A 13,799-nucleotide genomic window follows, 5' to 3' on the forward strand; every position below is an offset into this window, starting at 1 on the left:
GGCGTCGCTGAGCGGAGGCTTAAAGGGTTTGACGTCTTCCTCTCCGCTCGACCAGCTCAGCACCTGCTGCACCCTGGAGATAGTCCGACCGACCTGTGCGAGGGAACGCAGAGCGAGTTAGACCGGCCCTGGTAATCTTCACAACCCCACCCTGCACCAGAGTAAAGCTCCCTCTACACTGTCCCGTCAATCACTCCCAGGGCAGGTACAGGGTTAGATACAGAGTAAAGCTCCCTCTACACTGTCTCATCAAACACTCCCAGGGCAGGTACAGGGTTAGATACAGAGTAAAGCTCCCTCTACACTGTCCCATCAAACACTCCCAGGGCAGGTACAGGGTTAGATACAGAGTAAAGCTCCCTCTACACTGTCCCATCAAACACTCCAGGGCAGGTACAGGGTTAGATACAGAGTAAAGCTCCCTCTACACTGTCCCATCAAACACTCCCAGGGCAGGTACAGGGTTAGATACAGAGTAAAGCTCCCTCTACACTGTCCCATCAAACACTCCAGGGCAGGTACAGGTTAGATACAGAGTAAAGCTCCCTCTACACCGTCCCGTCAAACACTCCAGGGCAGGTACAGGGTTACATACAGAGTAAAGCTCCCTCTACACTGTCCCATCAAACACTCCCAGGGCAGGGACAGGGTTAGATACAGAGTAAAGCTCCATCTACACCGTCCCGTCAAACACTCCCAGGGCAGGTACAGGGTTAGATACAGAGTAAAGCTCCCTCTACACTGTCCCATCAAACACTCCCAGGGCAGGTACAGGGTTAGATACAGAGTAAAGCTCCCTCTACACTGTCCCATCAAACACTCCCAGGGTCAGGTACAGGGTTAGATACAGAGTAAAGCTCCCTCTACACTGTCCCATCAAACACTCCCAGGGCAGGTACAGGGTTAGATACAGAGTAAAGCTCCCTCTACACTGTCCCATCAAACACTCCCAGGGCAGGTACAGCACGGGTTAGATACAGAGTAAAGCTCCTCTACACTGTCCATCAAACACTCCCAGGGTCAGGTACAGGGTTAGATACAGAGTAAAGCTCCCTCTACACTGTCCCATCAAACACTCCCAGGGCAGTACAGGGTTAGATACAGAGTAAAGCTCCCTCTACACTGTCCCGTCAAACACTCCCAGGGCAGGTACAGGGTTAGATACAGAGTAAAGCTCCCTCTACACTGTCCCATCAAACACTCCCAGGGCAGGTACAGGGGTTAGATACAGAGTAAAGCTCCCTCTACACTGTCCCGTCAAACACTCCCAGGGCAGGTACAGGGTTAGATACAGAGTAAAGCTCCCTCTACACTGTCCCGTCAAACACTCCCAGGGCAGGTACAGGGTTAGATACAGAGTAAAGCTCCCTCTACACTGTCCCATCAAACACTCCCAGGGCAGGTACAGGGTTAGATACAGAGTAAAGCTCCCTCTACACTGTCCCATCAAACACTCCCAGGGCAGGTACAGGGTAGATACAGAGTAAAGCTCCCTCTACACTGTCCCGTCAAACACTCCTTTATCTGTCCTCTGCTAACACATTTAAAAGTCAGGAGCCAACACGAGCCTTCTAACGGTGGGGAGACGGATAAAGGACAGATTCCCATTTCTACAGCTCCTTTCACCACCTCAGGACGTCCCAAACCCTTTTACAGCCAATGAAGTAATTTTTGAAGTGTGCTCATTGTTGTAATGTGGGAAAGGCATCAGCCAATTTGCGCACAGCAAGATCCCACAAACAGCAATGTGATAAATGAGCAGAAATCTGTTTTTAGTGATGTTGGTTGAGGGATAAATATTGGCCCCAGGACCCCGGGGAGAACTCCCCTGCTCTTCTTCCAATAGTGGCCGTGGGATCTTTTACATCCACCTGAGAGGGGCAGACGGGGCCTCGGTTTAACGTCTCATCTGAAAGACGGCCCCTCCGACAGTGCGGCGCTCCCTCAGTACTGACACTCCGACAGTGCGGCGCTCCCTCAGTACCGACCCTCCGACAGTGCGGCGCTCCCTCAGTACCGACCCTCCGACAGTGCGGCGCTCCCTCAGTACTGACCCTCCGACAGCGCGGCGCTCCCTCAGTACCGACCCTCCGACAGTGCGGTGCTCCCTCAGTACTGACCCTCCGACAGTGCGGCGCTCCCTCAGTACTGACCCTCCGACAGCGCGGCGCTCCCTCAGTACCGACCCTCCGACAGTGCGGTGCTCCCTCAGTACTGCACTGGGAGTGTCGGCCTGGATTACGGGGCTCGAGTCTCTGGAGTGGGGCTCGACCTTCTGACCCAGAGGGGGGGGGGGGGGGGGGGGGGGGTGGAGGAGTGAGACCCACTGCACCGATCGAGATGGGTGCTTTCCAGAGGTGAAGGTCGGGACTGCTGACAGACAGCCGATGTTAGAGCAGGACCGTGGGGGAGGTGGGGAGGGTAATCACAGCACGGACCGGGGGGGAGGGAGGGGAGGAAGCAAGCCTGGGGGGGCGTCCTGGTCTTGTGGCTCGGCGGGCCTGTCGGGAGGGAGCAGGCCGTCCACAAACACTCACCTGCGAGATAATGGTCTGCGTGAGCGGCAGGGCAGAGGCAGTGAACGAGCGTTTGTCTGGCAGCAGGAGGTCTGAGCCGATCACGTCCTTTGGGCTGATGATGTCCCAGTCTTCCAGGAGAGGACCTGCAGCGGGGGGGGGGCGGAGTAAATGAAAGGGCCCACGCCCGACAGTTACACACACACACACACACACACACACACACACAGTACCAGCTGGAGCTGCCTCTCAGGGGCCACACCTCCCCGGGTGTGGCCCGAGAGGTAGCTCACCCCCCCTCTTCCCGGCACCTCGCCCAAATCGAGCCCGGCGGCTGGGCTATTCGACCAAGGGGGGCATCGCGCCAAAGTCAGATTCTCGACACACACGTCCGGAGAGCGCGATCGGGAGCGGGAACCGTGGCTGCATTTTAGCCTCTTCAACCACCCCTCCCTCTCTCTCTCTGCCACTCCTCCCTCAAACCCCGAGATCAGCAAACGGGATCGGTACCGGACGAGATGACCAAACGGCCTCTCCGGTTCGGGCAGCCCTTTCCCAAGCTACTCACTGTCTTCAGCTGGCTTGATGTCGATTTTGAGCTGCAGGTGGGCTTTCGAGAGGCTGCTAAAGGCCACGTCCAGGTCCCAGTCGGACTGCAGCGACAGGTAAACCTCCTGACTCGGTTTGTCCTGCGACAGGTAACTGATGGCAAAATTCTTCTTGCTGCAAAACAATCGCAAAGGAACAGACAAGTTTTCACGAGAGAACGATGTAGGTTTAACACACCGAGCGGCGTCACTCGGCCCATCGCGCCTGTGCTGTAACCCGCTGTCCCGTATCATCCCCTGCTTCAAAGGTTTCTCTCCTATTCCATTGAAAGGAGTGGGCTCTGTCTCAGCCATTCCCAGTGGCACGGACTGCCAGGTGTGAGCCTGGGCTCTGAGAGGTGGGTTCGAGCCCCCACTTCAGAGACTCGAGCCCACAATCCAGGCCGACACTCCCCAACATAGCATTGAGGGGGCGCCGCGCTGTCGGAGGGGCAGCGCCGAGGGGGCGCCGCGCTGTCGGAGGGGCAGCGCCGAGGGGGCGCCGCGCTGTCGGAGGGGCAGCGCCGAGGGGGCGCCGCGCTGTCGGAGGGGCAGCGCCGAGGGGGCGCCGCGCTGTCGGAGGGGCAGCGCCGAGGGGGCGCCGCACTGTCGGAGGGGCAGCGCCGAGGGGGCGCCGCACTGTCGGAGGGGCAGCGCCGAGGGGGCGCCGCACTGTCGGAGGGTCAGTACTGAGGGAGCGCCGCACTGTCGGAGGGTCAGTACTGAGGAGCGCCGCACTGTCGGAGGGTCAGTACTGAGGGAGCGCCGCACTGTCGGAGGTCAGTGCTGAGGAGCGCCGCACTGTCGGAGGGTCAGTGCTGAGGGAGCGCCGCACTGTCGGAGGGTCAGTGCTGAGGGAGCGCCGCACTGTCGGAGGGTCAGTACTGAGGGAGCGCCGCACTGTCGGAGGGTCAGTACTGAGGGAGCGCCGCACTGTCGGAGGGTCAGTACTGAGGGAGCGCCGCACGTCGGAGGGTCAGTACTGAGGGAGCGCCGCACTGTCGGAGGGTCGGTACTGAGGGAGCGCCGCACTGTCGGAGGGTCGGTACTGAGGGGAGCGCCGCACTGTCGGAGGGGCGGGTACTGAGGGAGCGCCGCACTGTCGGAGGGTCAGTACTGAGGGAGCGCCGCGCTGTCGGAGGGTCGGTACTGAGGGAGCGCCGCACTGTCGGAGGGTCAGTACTGAGGGAGCGCCGCACTGTCGGAGGGTCAGTACTGAGGGAGCGCCGCACTGTCGGAGGGTCAGTACTGAGGGAGCGCCGCACTGTCGGAGGGTCAGTACTGAGGGAGCGCTGCACTGTCGGAGGGTCAGTACTGAGGGAGCACCGCACTGTCGGAGGGTCGGTACTGAGGAGCGCCGCACTGTCGGAGGGTCAGTACTGAGGGAGCGCCGCACTGTCGGAGGGGCCGTCTTTCAGATGAGACGTCAAACCGAGGCCCCGTCTGCCCCTCTCAGGTGGATGTAAAAGATCCCACGGCCACTATAGGAAGAAGAGCAGGGGGAGTTCTCCCGGGGTCCTGGGGCCAATATTTATCCCTCGACCAACATCACTAAAAAACAGATGATCTGCTCATTATCACATTGCTGTTTGTGGGATCTTGCTGTGTGCAAATGGCTGCTGCGTTTCCCACATTACAACAGTGACCTCACTTCAAAAGTACCTTATTGACTGTGAAGCTTTGGGACGTCCTGAGGTGGTGAGAGGGGCTGGAGAAATGGGAATCTCTTTCCATGCAGCGAATGGGTCTTTGCGCTACGACCCCTGACAAACACAGGTCGCTCCACCGGACAAGGACAGTCGGAAACGGGGACTGCGTCTTAACACGGTCGGAGGGGTCAGCGTGACCATCGCAGACTACTGAGCTCCTGCCAACACCACTGAATGAAGCCAGGGCGTTAAAGGCAGCCACGGTTTACATAGCATTTACAGCACAGAAACCATCTGGTCGATCCCCGTGTTTATTCTCCACACGAGCCTCCTCCCTCCCTACTCCATCTCACCCTATCACCCTATCCTTCTATCCCTTTCTCCCTCATCCAGCTTCCCCTTAAAATCCATCTCTGTTATTCCCCTCGACCACTCCCTGTGGGAGTGAGTTCCACATTCTCACCACTCTCTGGGTAAAGATGTTTCTCCTGAATTCCCGATTGGATTTATTACTGACTCTTATATTTATGGCCCCGAGTTCTGGTCTCCCCCACAAGTGGAAAACATCTTCTCTATGTCGACCCTATCGAAACCCCTTCATAATTTTAAAGACCTCGATCAGGTCGCCCCTCAGCCTCCTCTTCTCTGGAGAAAAGAGCCCAGCCTGTTCAGCCTTTCCCGATAGTTAGAACCTCTCAGCCCTGCGATCGTCCTTTCTCGCACCTTCTCCACTGCCTCTGCGCCATTGCCGATCTCCTAAATCCTCACCGTCGGTGCGACGCACTCCGCCGGCCGGTTACTCACCTGCTTAAGTTGAAGGCGCGCATCAGGATGTGCTGCAGGACTTCGAAGGACGTGATCTGGGGATCGACGGCAAACGCACGCACCTCGGGCTGCAGCATCCCCTCGCACTTCTGGCGCAGGGAGAACAGACGGCTTTTAGCGGCCGACGAACATTTTTTTTTCAAACAGACATTCTGGGGATGTGGGAGTCGCTGGCGAGGCCGGCATTTATTGCCCGTCCCTTGAGAAGGTGGCGGTGAGCCGCCTTCTCGAACCGCTGCAGTCCGTGTGGTGAAGGTTCTCCCACAGTGCTGTTAGGAAGGGAGTTCCAGGATTTTGACCCAGCGACGATGAAGGAACGGCCGATATATTCCAAGTCGGCGATGGCGTGTGACTTGGAGGGGAACGTGCAGGTGGTGTTGTTCCCATGTGCTGCTGCCCTTGTCCTTCTAGGTGGTAGAGGGTCGCGGGTTTGGGAGGTGCTGTCGAAGAAGCCTTGGCGAGTTGCTGCAGTGCATCCTGTGGATGGTACACACTGCAGCCACGGTGCGCCGGTGGTGAAGGGAGTGAATGTTTAGGGTGGTGGATGGGGTGCCAATCAAGGCGGCTGCTTTGTCCTGGATAGTTCTGTCAGTGGGTGAATTAATCCAGGAGGACTCACCCCAGCTTTGGATATATACGGTACATTTAAAGCTACGTCGCACTGCGTGTACACTTTCCCCTCCGAGTCACACGCCATCCCGACTTGGAAATATATCGGCCGCTCCTTCATCGTCGCTGGTGTCAAAATCCTGGAACTCCCTCCCTAACGGCACTGTGGGAGAACCTTCACCACACGGACTGCAGCGGTTCAAGAAGGCGACTCACCACCACCTTCTCAAGGGACGGGCAATAAATGCCGGCCTCGCCAGCGACTCCCACATCCTGCAAAAGAATTGGAGAAATACAGTGCATCCTGTACTGTGCGTGTACATATACAAGACAGTTTAGATTGTATTCTGCATAATAGGTACACCAAACGTTGGAACCACGTGTACACGATGCGTCCTGCCAATCGGCCATCCCTGAGGTCGCCAACAGTTCCACAGGGGGGGGAGAACACATGCCGGTCATGGTCGGCCGTGACCTCAGCGGGCCTCGCTCACGCCTCGAGTCAGGCGCTCGTGGGTTCGAGCCCCCGCTCCAGAGACTCGAGACCCGCGATCCAGAGCCGACGCTCCCAGGACCGAGGGAGCGCTGCCCTGTCGGAGGGGGCCGGAAAAGATCCCAGGGCCACTGTTGCAAGGGGAGCGGGGGAGGGGGGAGTTCTCCCCGGGGCCGATATTTATCCCTCGACCAACGTCACTAAAAAACAGATGATCTGGTCATCATCACAGTGCTGTTTGTGGGATCTTGCTGTGTGTAAATTGGCTGCTGCGTTTCCTACGTTACTACAGTGAGAGCAATAAGTATTTAATTGGCCGTAAAGAGTTTTGGGACATCCTGAGGTGGAGAAAGGCACGTTCTTTCTTTGAAAGGTAATTAATCTGCTGCAAAGTGGTCGGGGATATCCGAGGATGTGACAAGGTGCTATGTAGATGCAAATTCTCTCCGTATATACAGTCTGTAGACCCCACCCCTCCTGGACTTTCTCCGTCCGTCCCGAGTATTTCATTGTGGGTCTCTGCGCTCGAAGTTGCACCAGCTGCCTGTGTCTCAGCTTACCTCACTGATCAATACAAACAGAATCAAGAGAGGTGCAGGAGGGGGCGGGGGGGGGGGGGGGGCCCGGGGCGGAGGGGGGCCCGGGGCGGAGGGGGGCCCGGGGCGGAGGGGGCCGGGGCGGGGGACGAAAGGAACTCCCATTTCTCCGGCCCCTCTCACCACCTCAGGACGTCCCAAAGCTTCACAGACAGTGAGGTACTTTTTTTGAAGTGCGCTCACTGTTGTAATGTGGGGAACGCGGCAGACAATCTGCGCACAGCAAGATCCCACAAACAGCGATGTGATAAATGAGCAGATCATCTGTTTTTTTTTTAGTGATGTTGGTCGAGGGATAAATATCGTCCCCAGGACCCCGGGGAGAACTCCCCCCTGACCGAGCTCGAACTCCCTCACTCCCCGCCCCCCGCCCCACAGATCTGCCTTTCTCCTTCATCCCCTTCGCTCCGCCAGGGTCCCTCTCCCGAAATCTCTCACTCTCACTCCCCTCTTCACTCCTTCCCTCTCTCCTCCGCCCCCTCCCATTCCTTTGCCCCCTCTCCCTCCACTCGCCCCCTCGCCTCAATCCACCCTTTCTCTCTCACCCCGACCCTGGACGGACCCACATCCCACCCCCTGGGCCCGGGACTTGACCTCTCACCTGGACCCTCCCCCCCCCCCCCCCCCCAAGGCCTCGGTTCTTCTCTGGACCTGGACATTGTCCCCGGACCCCCCGCTCCCCCCCCCCCCGAGCCCCCCACTCCCCCCTCTCCCTGTGGGGTATCCCTCTCACCCCGACCTGTTCTCGGACAATCTCCCCTCCCCCCTCCCCCCTTTCTTCCCTCCCCTGGACACAGACCCTCCTCCCCCGGCCACTCTCCCCACCCTCCCTCCCCGGACTCCCCCTTTACCCGGGCCCGGACTCTCTCTCTATCCCCGGACTCTCCCTTTACCCGGGCCCGGACTCTCTCTCTATCCCCGGACTCTCCCTTTACCTGGGCCCGGACTCTCTCTCTATCCCCGGACTCTCCCTTTACCTGGGCCCGGACTCTCTCTCTATCCCCGGACTCTCCCTTTACCGGGGCCCGGACTCTCTCTCTATCCCCGGACTCTCTCTCTATCCGGGCCCGACTCTTCTCTATCCCCGGGACTCTCCCTTTAACCCGGGCCCGGACTCTCTCTCTATCCCCGGACTCTCTCTCTATCCCCGGACTCTCTCTCTATTCCCCGGACTCTCCCTTTACCTGGGCCCGGACTCTCTCTCTCTCCCCGGACTCTCCCTTTACCTGGGCCCGACTCTCTCTCTATCCCGGACTCTCCCTTTACGGGCCCGGACTCTCTCTCTATCCCGGACTCTCCCTTTACCGGGGCCCGGACTCTCTCTCTATCCCCGGACTCTCCCTTTACTGGGCCCGGACTCTCTCTCTATCCCCGGACTCTCTCTCTATCCGGGCCCGGACTCTCTCTCTATCCCGGACTCTCCCTTTACCTGGGCCCGGACTCTCTCTCTATCCCCGACTCTCTCTCTATCCCCGGACTCTCTCTCTATCCCCGGACTCTCTCTCTATCCCCGGACTCTCTCTCTCTCCCCGGACTCTCCCTTTACCTGGGCCCGGACTCTCTCTCTATCCCCGGACTCTCCCTTTACCCGGGCCCGGACTCTCTCTCTATCCCCGGACTCTCTCTCTATCCCCGACTCTCTCTCTATCCCCGGACTCTCCCTTTACCGGGCCCGGACTCTCTCTCTATCCCCGGACTCCCCCTTTACCTGGGCCCGGACTCTCTCTCTATCCCCGGACTCTCCCTTTACCTGGGCCCGGACTCTCTCTCTATCCCGGACTCCCCCTTTACCTGGGCCCGGACTCTCTCTCTATCCCCGGACTCCCCCTTTACCCGGGCCCGGACTCTCTCTCTATCCCCGGACTCCCCCTTTACCTGGGCCCGGACTCTCTCTCTCTATCCCCGGACTCTCCCTTTACCTGGCCCGGACTCTCTCTCTATCCCCGGACTCCCCCTTCACCTGGCCCGGACTCTCTCTCTATCCCCGGACTCTCTCTCTATCCCCGGACTCTCTCTCTATCCCCGGACTCTCCCTTTACCGGGCCCGGACTCTCTCTCTATCCCCGGACTCTCCCTTTACCGGGCCCGGACTCTCTCTCTATCCCCGGACTCTCTCTCTATCCCGGACTCTCCCTTTACCGGGCCGGACTCTCTCTATCCCGGACTCTCCCTTTACCCGGGCCGGACTCTCTCTCTATCCCCGGACTCTCCCTTTACCCGGGCCCGGACTCTCTCTCTATCCCCGGACTCTCCTTTACCTGGGCCCGGACTCTCTCTCTCTCCCCGACTCTCTCTCTATCCCCGGACTCTCTCTCTATCCCCGGACTCTCTCTCTATCCCCGGACTCTCCCTTTACCCGGGCCCGGACTCTCTCTCTATCCCCGGACTCTCCCTTTACCCGGGCCCGGACTCTCTCTCTATCCCCGGACTCTCCCTTTACCCGGGCCCGGACTCTCTCTCTATCCCCGGACTCTCTCTCTATCCCCGGACTCTCCCTTTACCCGGGCCCGGACTCTCTCTCTATCCCCGGACTCCCCCTTTACCCGGGCCCGGACTCTCTCTCTATCCCCGGACTCTCCCTTTACCCGGGCCCGGACTCTCTCTCTATCCCCGGACTCTCCCTTTACCCGGCCCGGACTCCTCTCTATCCCGACTCTCCCTTTACCTGGGCCCGGACTCTCTCTCTATCCCCGGACTCTCCCTTTACCTGGGCCCGGACTCTCTCTCTATCCCCGGACTCTCCCTTTACCCGGGCCCGGACTCTCTCTCTATCCCCGGACTCTCCCTTTACCCGGGCCCGGACTCTCTCTCTATCCCCGGACTCTCTCTCTCTCCCCGGACTCTCTCTCTCTCCCCGGACTCCCCCTTTACCTGGCCCGGACTCTCTCTCTATCCCCGGACTCCCCCTTTACCTGGGCCCGGACTCTCTCTCTATCCCCGGACTCCCCCTTTACCCGGGCCCGGACTCTCTCTCTATCCCCGGACTCTCCCTTTACCCGGGCCGGACTCTCTCTCTATCCCCGGACTCTCTCTCTATCCCCGGACTCTCCCTTTACCTGGGCCCGGACTCTCTCTCTATCCCCGGACTCTCTCTCTATCCCCGGACTCCCCCTTACCGGCCCGGACTCTCTCTCTATCCCCGGACTCCCCCTTTACCCGGCCCGGACTCTCTCTCTATCCCGGACTCTCCCTTTACCTGGGCCCGGACTCTCTCTCTATCCCCGGACTCTCCCTTTACCTGGGCCCGGACTCTCTCTCTATCCCGGACTCCCCCTTTACCCGGGCCCGGACTCTCTCTCTATCCGGGCCCGGACTCTCTCTCTATCCCCGGACTCTCTCTCTATCCCCGGACTCTCCCTTTACCTGGGCCCGGACTCTCTCTCTATCCCCGGACTCCCCCTTTACCCGGGCCCGGACTCTCTCTCTATCCCCGGACTCCCCCTTTACCTGGGCCCGGACTCTCTCTCTATCCCCGGACTCTCCCTTTACCCGGGCCCGGACTCTCTCTCTATCCCCGGACTCCCCCATTTACCTGGGCCCGGACTCTCTCTCTATCCCCGGACTCTCCCTTTACCCGGGCCCGGACTCTCTCTCTATCCCCGGACTCTCCCTTTACCCGGGCCCGGACTCTCTCTCTATCCCCGGACTCTCTCTCTATCCCGGACTCTCTCTCTATCCCCGGACTCTCTCTCTATCCCCGGACTCTCCCTTTACCCGGGCCCGGACTCTCTCTCTATCCCCGGACTCTCCCTTTACCCGGGCCCGGACTCTCTCTCTATCCCCGGACTCCCCTTTACCCGGGCCCGGACTCTCTCTCTATCCCCGGACTCTCCTTTACCCGGGCCCGGACTCTCTCTCTATCCCCGGACTCCCCCTTTACCCCGGGCCCGGACTCTCTCTCTATCCCCGGACTCTCCCTTTACCCGGGCCCGGACTCTCTCTCTATCCCCGGACTCTCCCTTTACCTGGGCCCGGACTCTCTCTCTATCCCCGGACTCCCCCTTTACCTGGGCCCGACTCTCTCTCTATCCCCGGACTCTCTCCTCTATCCCGGACTCTCCCTTTACCTGGGCCGGACTCTCTCTCTATCCCCGGACTCTCCCTTTACCCGGGCCCGGACTCTCTCTCTATCCCCGGACTCTCCTTTACCCGGGCCCGGACTCTCTCTCTATCCCCGGACTCTCCCTTTACCCGGGCCCGGACTCTCTCTCTATCCCCGGACTCCCCTTTACCTGGGCCCGGACTCTCTCTCTATCCCCGGACTCTCCCTTTACCCGGGCCCGGACTCTCTCTCTATCCCCGGACTCCCCCTTTACCTGGGCCCGGACTCTCTCTCTATCCCGGACTCTCCCTTTACCTGGGCCCGGACTCTCTCTCTATCCCGGACTCTCCTTTACCCGGGCCCGGACTCTCTCTCTATCCCCGGACTCTCCCTTTACCTGGGCCCGGACTCTCTCTCTATCCCCGGACTCTCCCTTTACCCGGCCCGGACTCTCTCTCTATCCCCGGACTCTCTCTCTATCCCCGGACTCCCCCTTTACCCGGGCCCGGACTCTCTCTCTATCCCCGGACTCCCCCTTTACCCGGGCCCGGACTCTCTCTCTATCCCCGGACTCCCCCTTTACCTGGGCCCGGACTCTCTCTCTATCCCCGGACTCCCCCTTTACCCGGGCCCGGACTCTCTCTCTATCCCCGGACTCCCCCTTTACCTGGGCCCGGACTCTCTCTCTATCCCCGGACTCTCCCTTTACCGGGCCCGGACTCTCTCTCTATCCCTGGGCCCGGACTCTCTCTCTATCCCCGGACTCCCCCTTTACCTGGGCCCGGACCTCTCTCTATCCCGGACTCTCCCTTTACCTGGGCCCGGACTCTCTCTCTATCCCCGGACTCTCTCTCTATCCCCGGACTCTCTCTCTATCCCCGGACTCTCTCTCTATCCCCGGACTCTCCCTTTACCCGGGCCCGACTCTCTCTCTATCCCGGACTCTCCCTTTACCTGGGCCCGGACTCTCTCTCTATCCCCGGACTCTCCCTTTACCCGGGCCCGGACTCTCTCTCTATCCCCGGACTCTCCCTTTACCTGGGCCCGGACTCTCTCTCTATCCCCGGACTCTCCCTTTACCTGGGCCCGGACTCTCTCTCTATCCCCGACTCTCCCTTTACCCGGGCCCGGACTCTCTCTCTATCCCTGGGCCCGGACTCTCTCTCTATCCCCGACTCTCCCTTTACCTGGGCCCGGACTCTAACGACCTCTCGCTGCTCCTCCGCCGCCGCCATTCTCCTCTGTGTACATTCCCTGCGAAGTGACGTCACCCCCGGATCGCGTCACATCCGCGGGGCGGGCGGCCGCCGGAAGCGCCGTCCGATGGAAGAGTCCACGCGGCCCCTCTCAATAAGGGGGGGGGGGGGGGGTGGAATAGTCCATTCAGCCCCACTCAATGGGGAAGGTGGAATAGTCCATTCAGCCCCACTCAATGGGAAAGTGGAATAGTCCATTCAGCCCCACTCAATGGGGGGGGGGGGGTGGAATAGTCCATTCAGCCCCACTCAATGGGGTGGGGGTGGAATAGTCCATTCAGCCCCTCTCAATGGGGGTGCAATAGTCCATTCAGCTCCACTCAATGGGGGGGTTTGGAATAGTCCATTCAGCCCCACTCAATGGGGGGGTTTGGAATAGTCCATTCAGCCCCTCTCAATGGGGGGTGGAATAGTCCATTCAGCCCCTCTCAATCATTGGGGGGTGCACCAGTGGGCCATTCCATCCACCAATGGACCAATCCAATCTTTATTCTTTTCGAACTCTTCGCTCGTCCCGTTCTCGCTTCTCTCTAATCGTCTAATTTGGAGATAAATTCCACTATCGCTCTTAGCCTGAATTTTACCCTTAAAAACAGAAGCGAGTGCTCGGAGTTCAATTCAGAGTGACAGCCGCGTCTGGTGAACAATTCGTCAAAATACACAACAGTTACATGAGAATTCACTGATCGAAAAACAGCACGGGTTAGATACAGAGTAAAGCTCCCTCGACACTGTCCATCAAACACTCCAGGGCAGGTACAGGGTTAGATACAGAGTAAAGCTCCTCTACACTGTCCATCAAACACTCCCAGGGCAGGTACAGGGTTAGATACAGAGTAAAGCTCCCTCTACACTGTCCCATCAAACACTCCCAGGGCAGGTACAGGGTTAGATACAGAGTAAAGCTCCCTCTACACTGTCCCATCAAACACTCCCAGGGCAGGTACAGGGTTAGATACAGAGTAAAGCTCCCTCTACACTGTCCATCAAACACTCCCAGGGCAGGTACAGGGTTAGATACAGAGTAAAGCTCCCTCTGCACTGTCCCATCAAACACTCCAGGGCAGGTACAGGGTTAGATACAGAGTAAAGCTCCCTCTGCACTGTCCCATCAAACACTCCCGGAGCAGGTACAGCCCAGGTTGGATACAGAGTCTCCCTGCCCACAGATCGAGGCTGCCCTGAGCTCTCTGCACACAGGGACATTCAAGGCTGCAGACTGCGGA

The 13,799-nt window shown here is 59.4% G+C and overlaps 1 protein-coding gene across 1 annotated transcript in view; it reads right to left on the minus strand.

Moving 5' to 3' along the window:
- The window catches only part of tbc1d25 (TBC1 domain family, member 25), an 18,598-nt gene extending 5,981 nt beyond the window's left edge, over positions 1 to 12,617 (minus strand). Inside the window, 5 exon segments of the mRNA XM_067980751.1 lie at positions 1 to 93; positions 2,538 to 2,662; positions 3,085 to 3,239; positions 5,557 to 5,666; positions 12,505 to 12,617. The exon segment at positions 1 to 93 is cut by the window's left edge and continues 99 nt beyond it. Coding sequence (XP_067836852.1) covers positions 1 to 93; positions 2,538 to 2,662; positions 3,085 to 3,239; positions 5,557 to 5,666; positions 12,505 to 12,552 — 531 coding nt within the window. The 5' untranslated portion in view covers positions 12,553 to 12,617.
- Between the last annotated feature and the right edge of the window lie 1,182 nt (positions 12,618 to 13,799).

This window comes from Heptranchias perlo, unplaced genomic scaffold (assembly GCF_035084215.1).
Source record: "Heptranchias perlo isolate sHepPer1 unplaced genomic scaffold, sHepPer1.hap1 HAP1_SCAFFOLD_613, whole genome shotgun sequence".
In the NCBI taxonomy this organism is placed as follows: Eukaryota; Metazoa; Chordata; class Chondrichthyes; order Hexanchiformes; family Hexanchidae; genus Heptranchias; species Heptranchias perlo.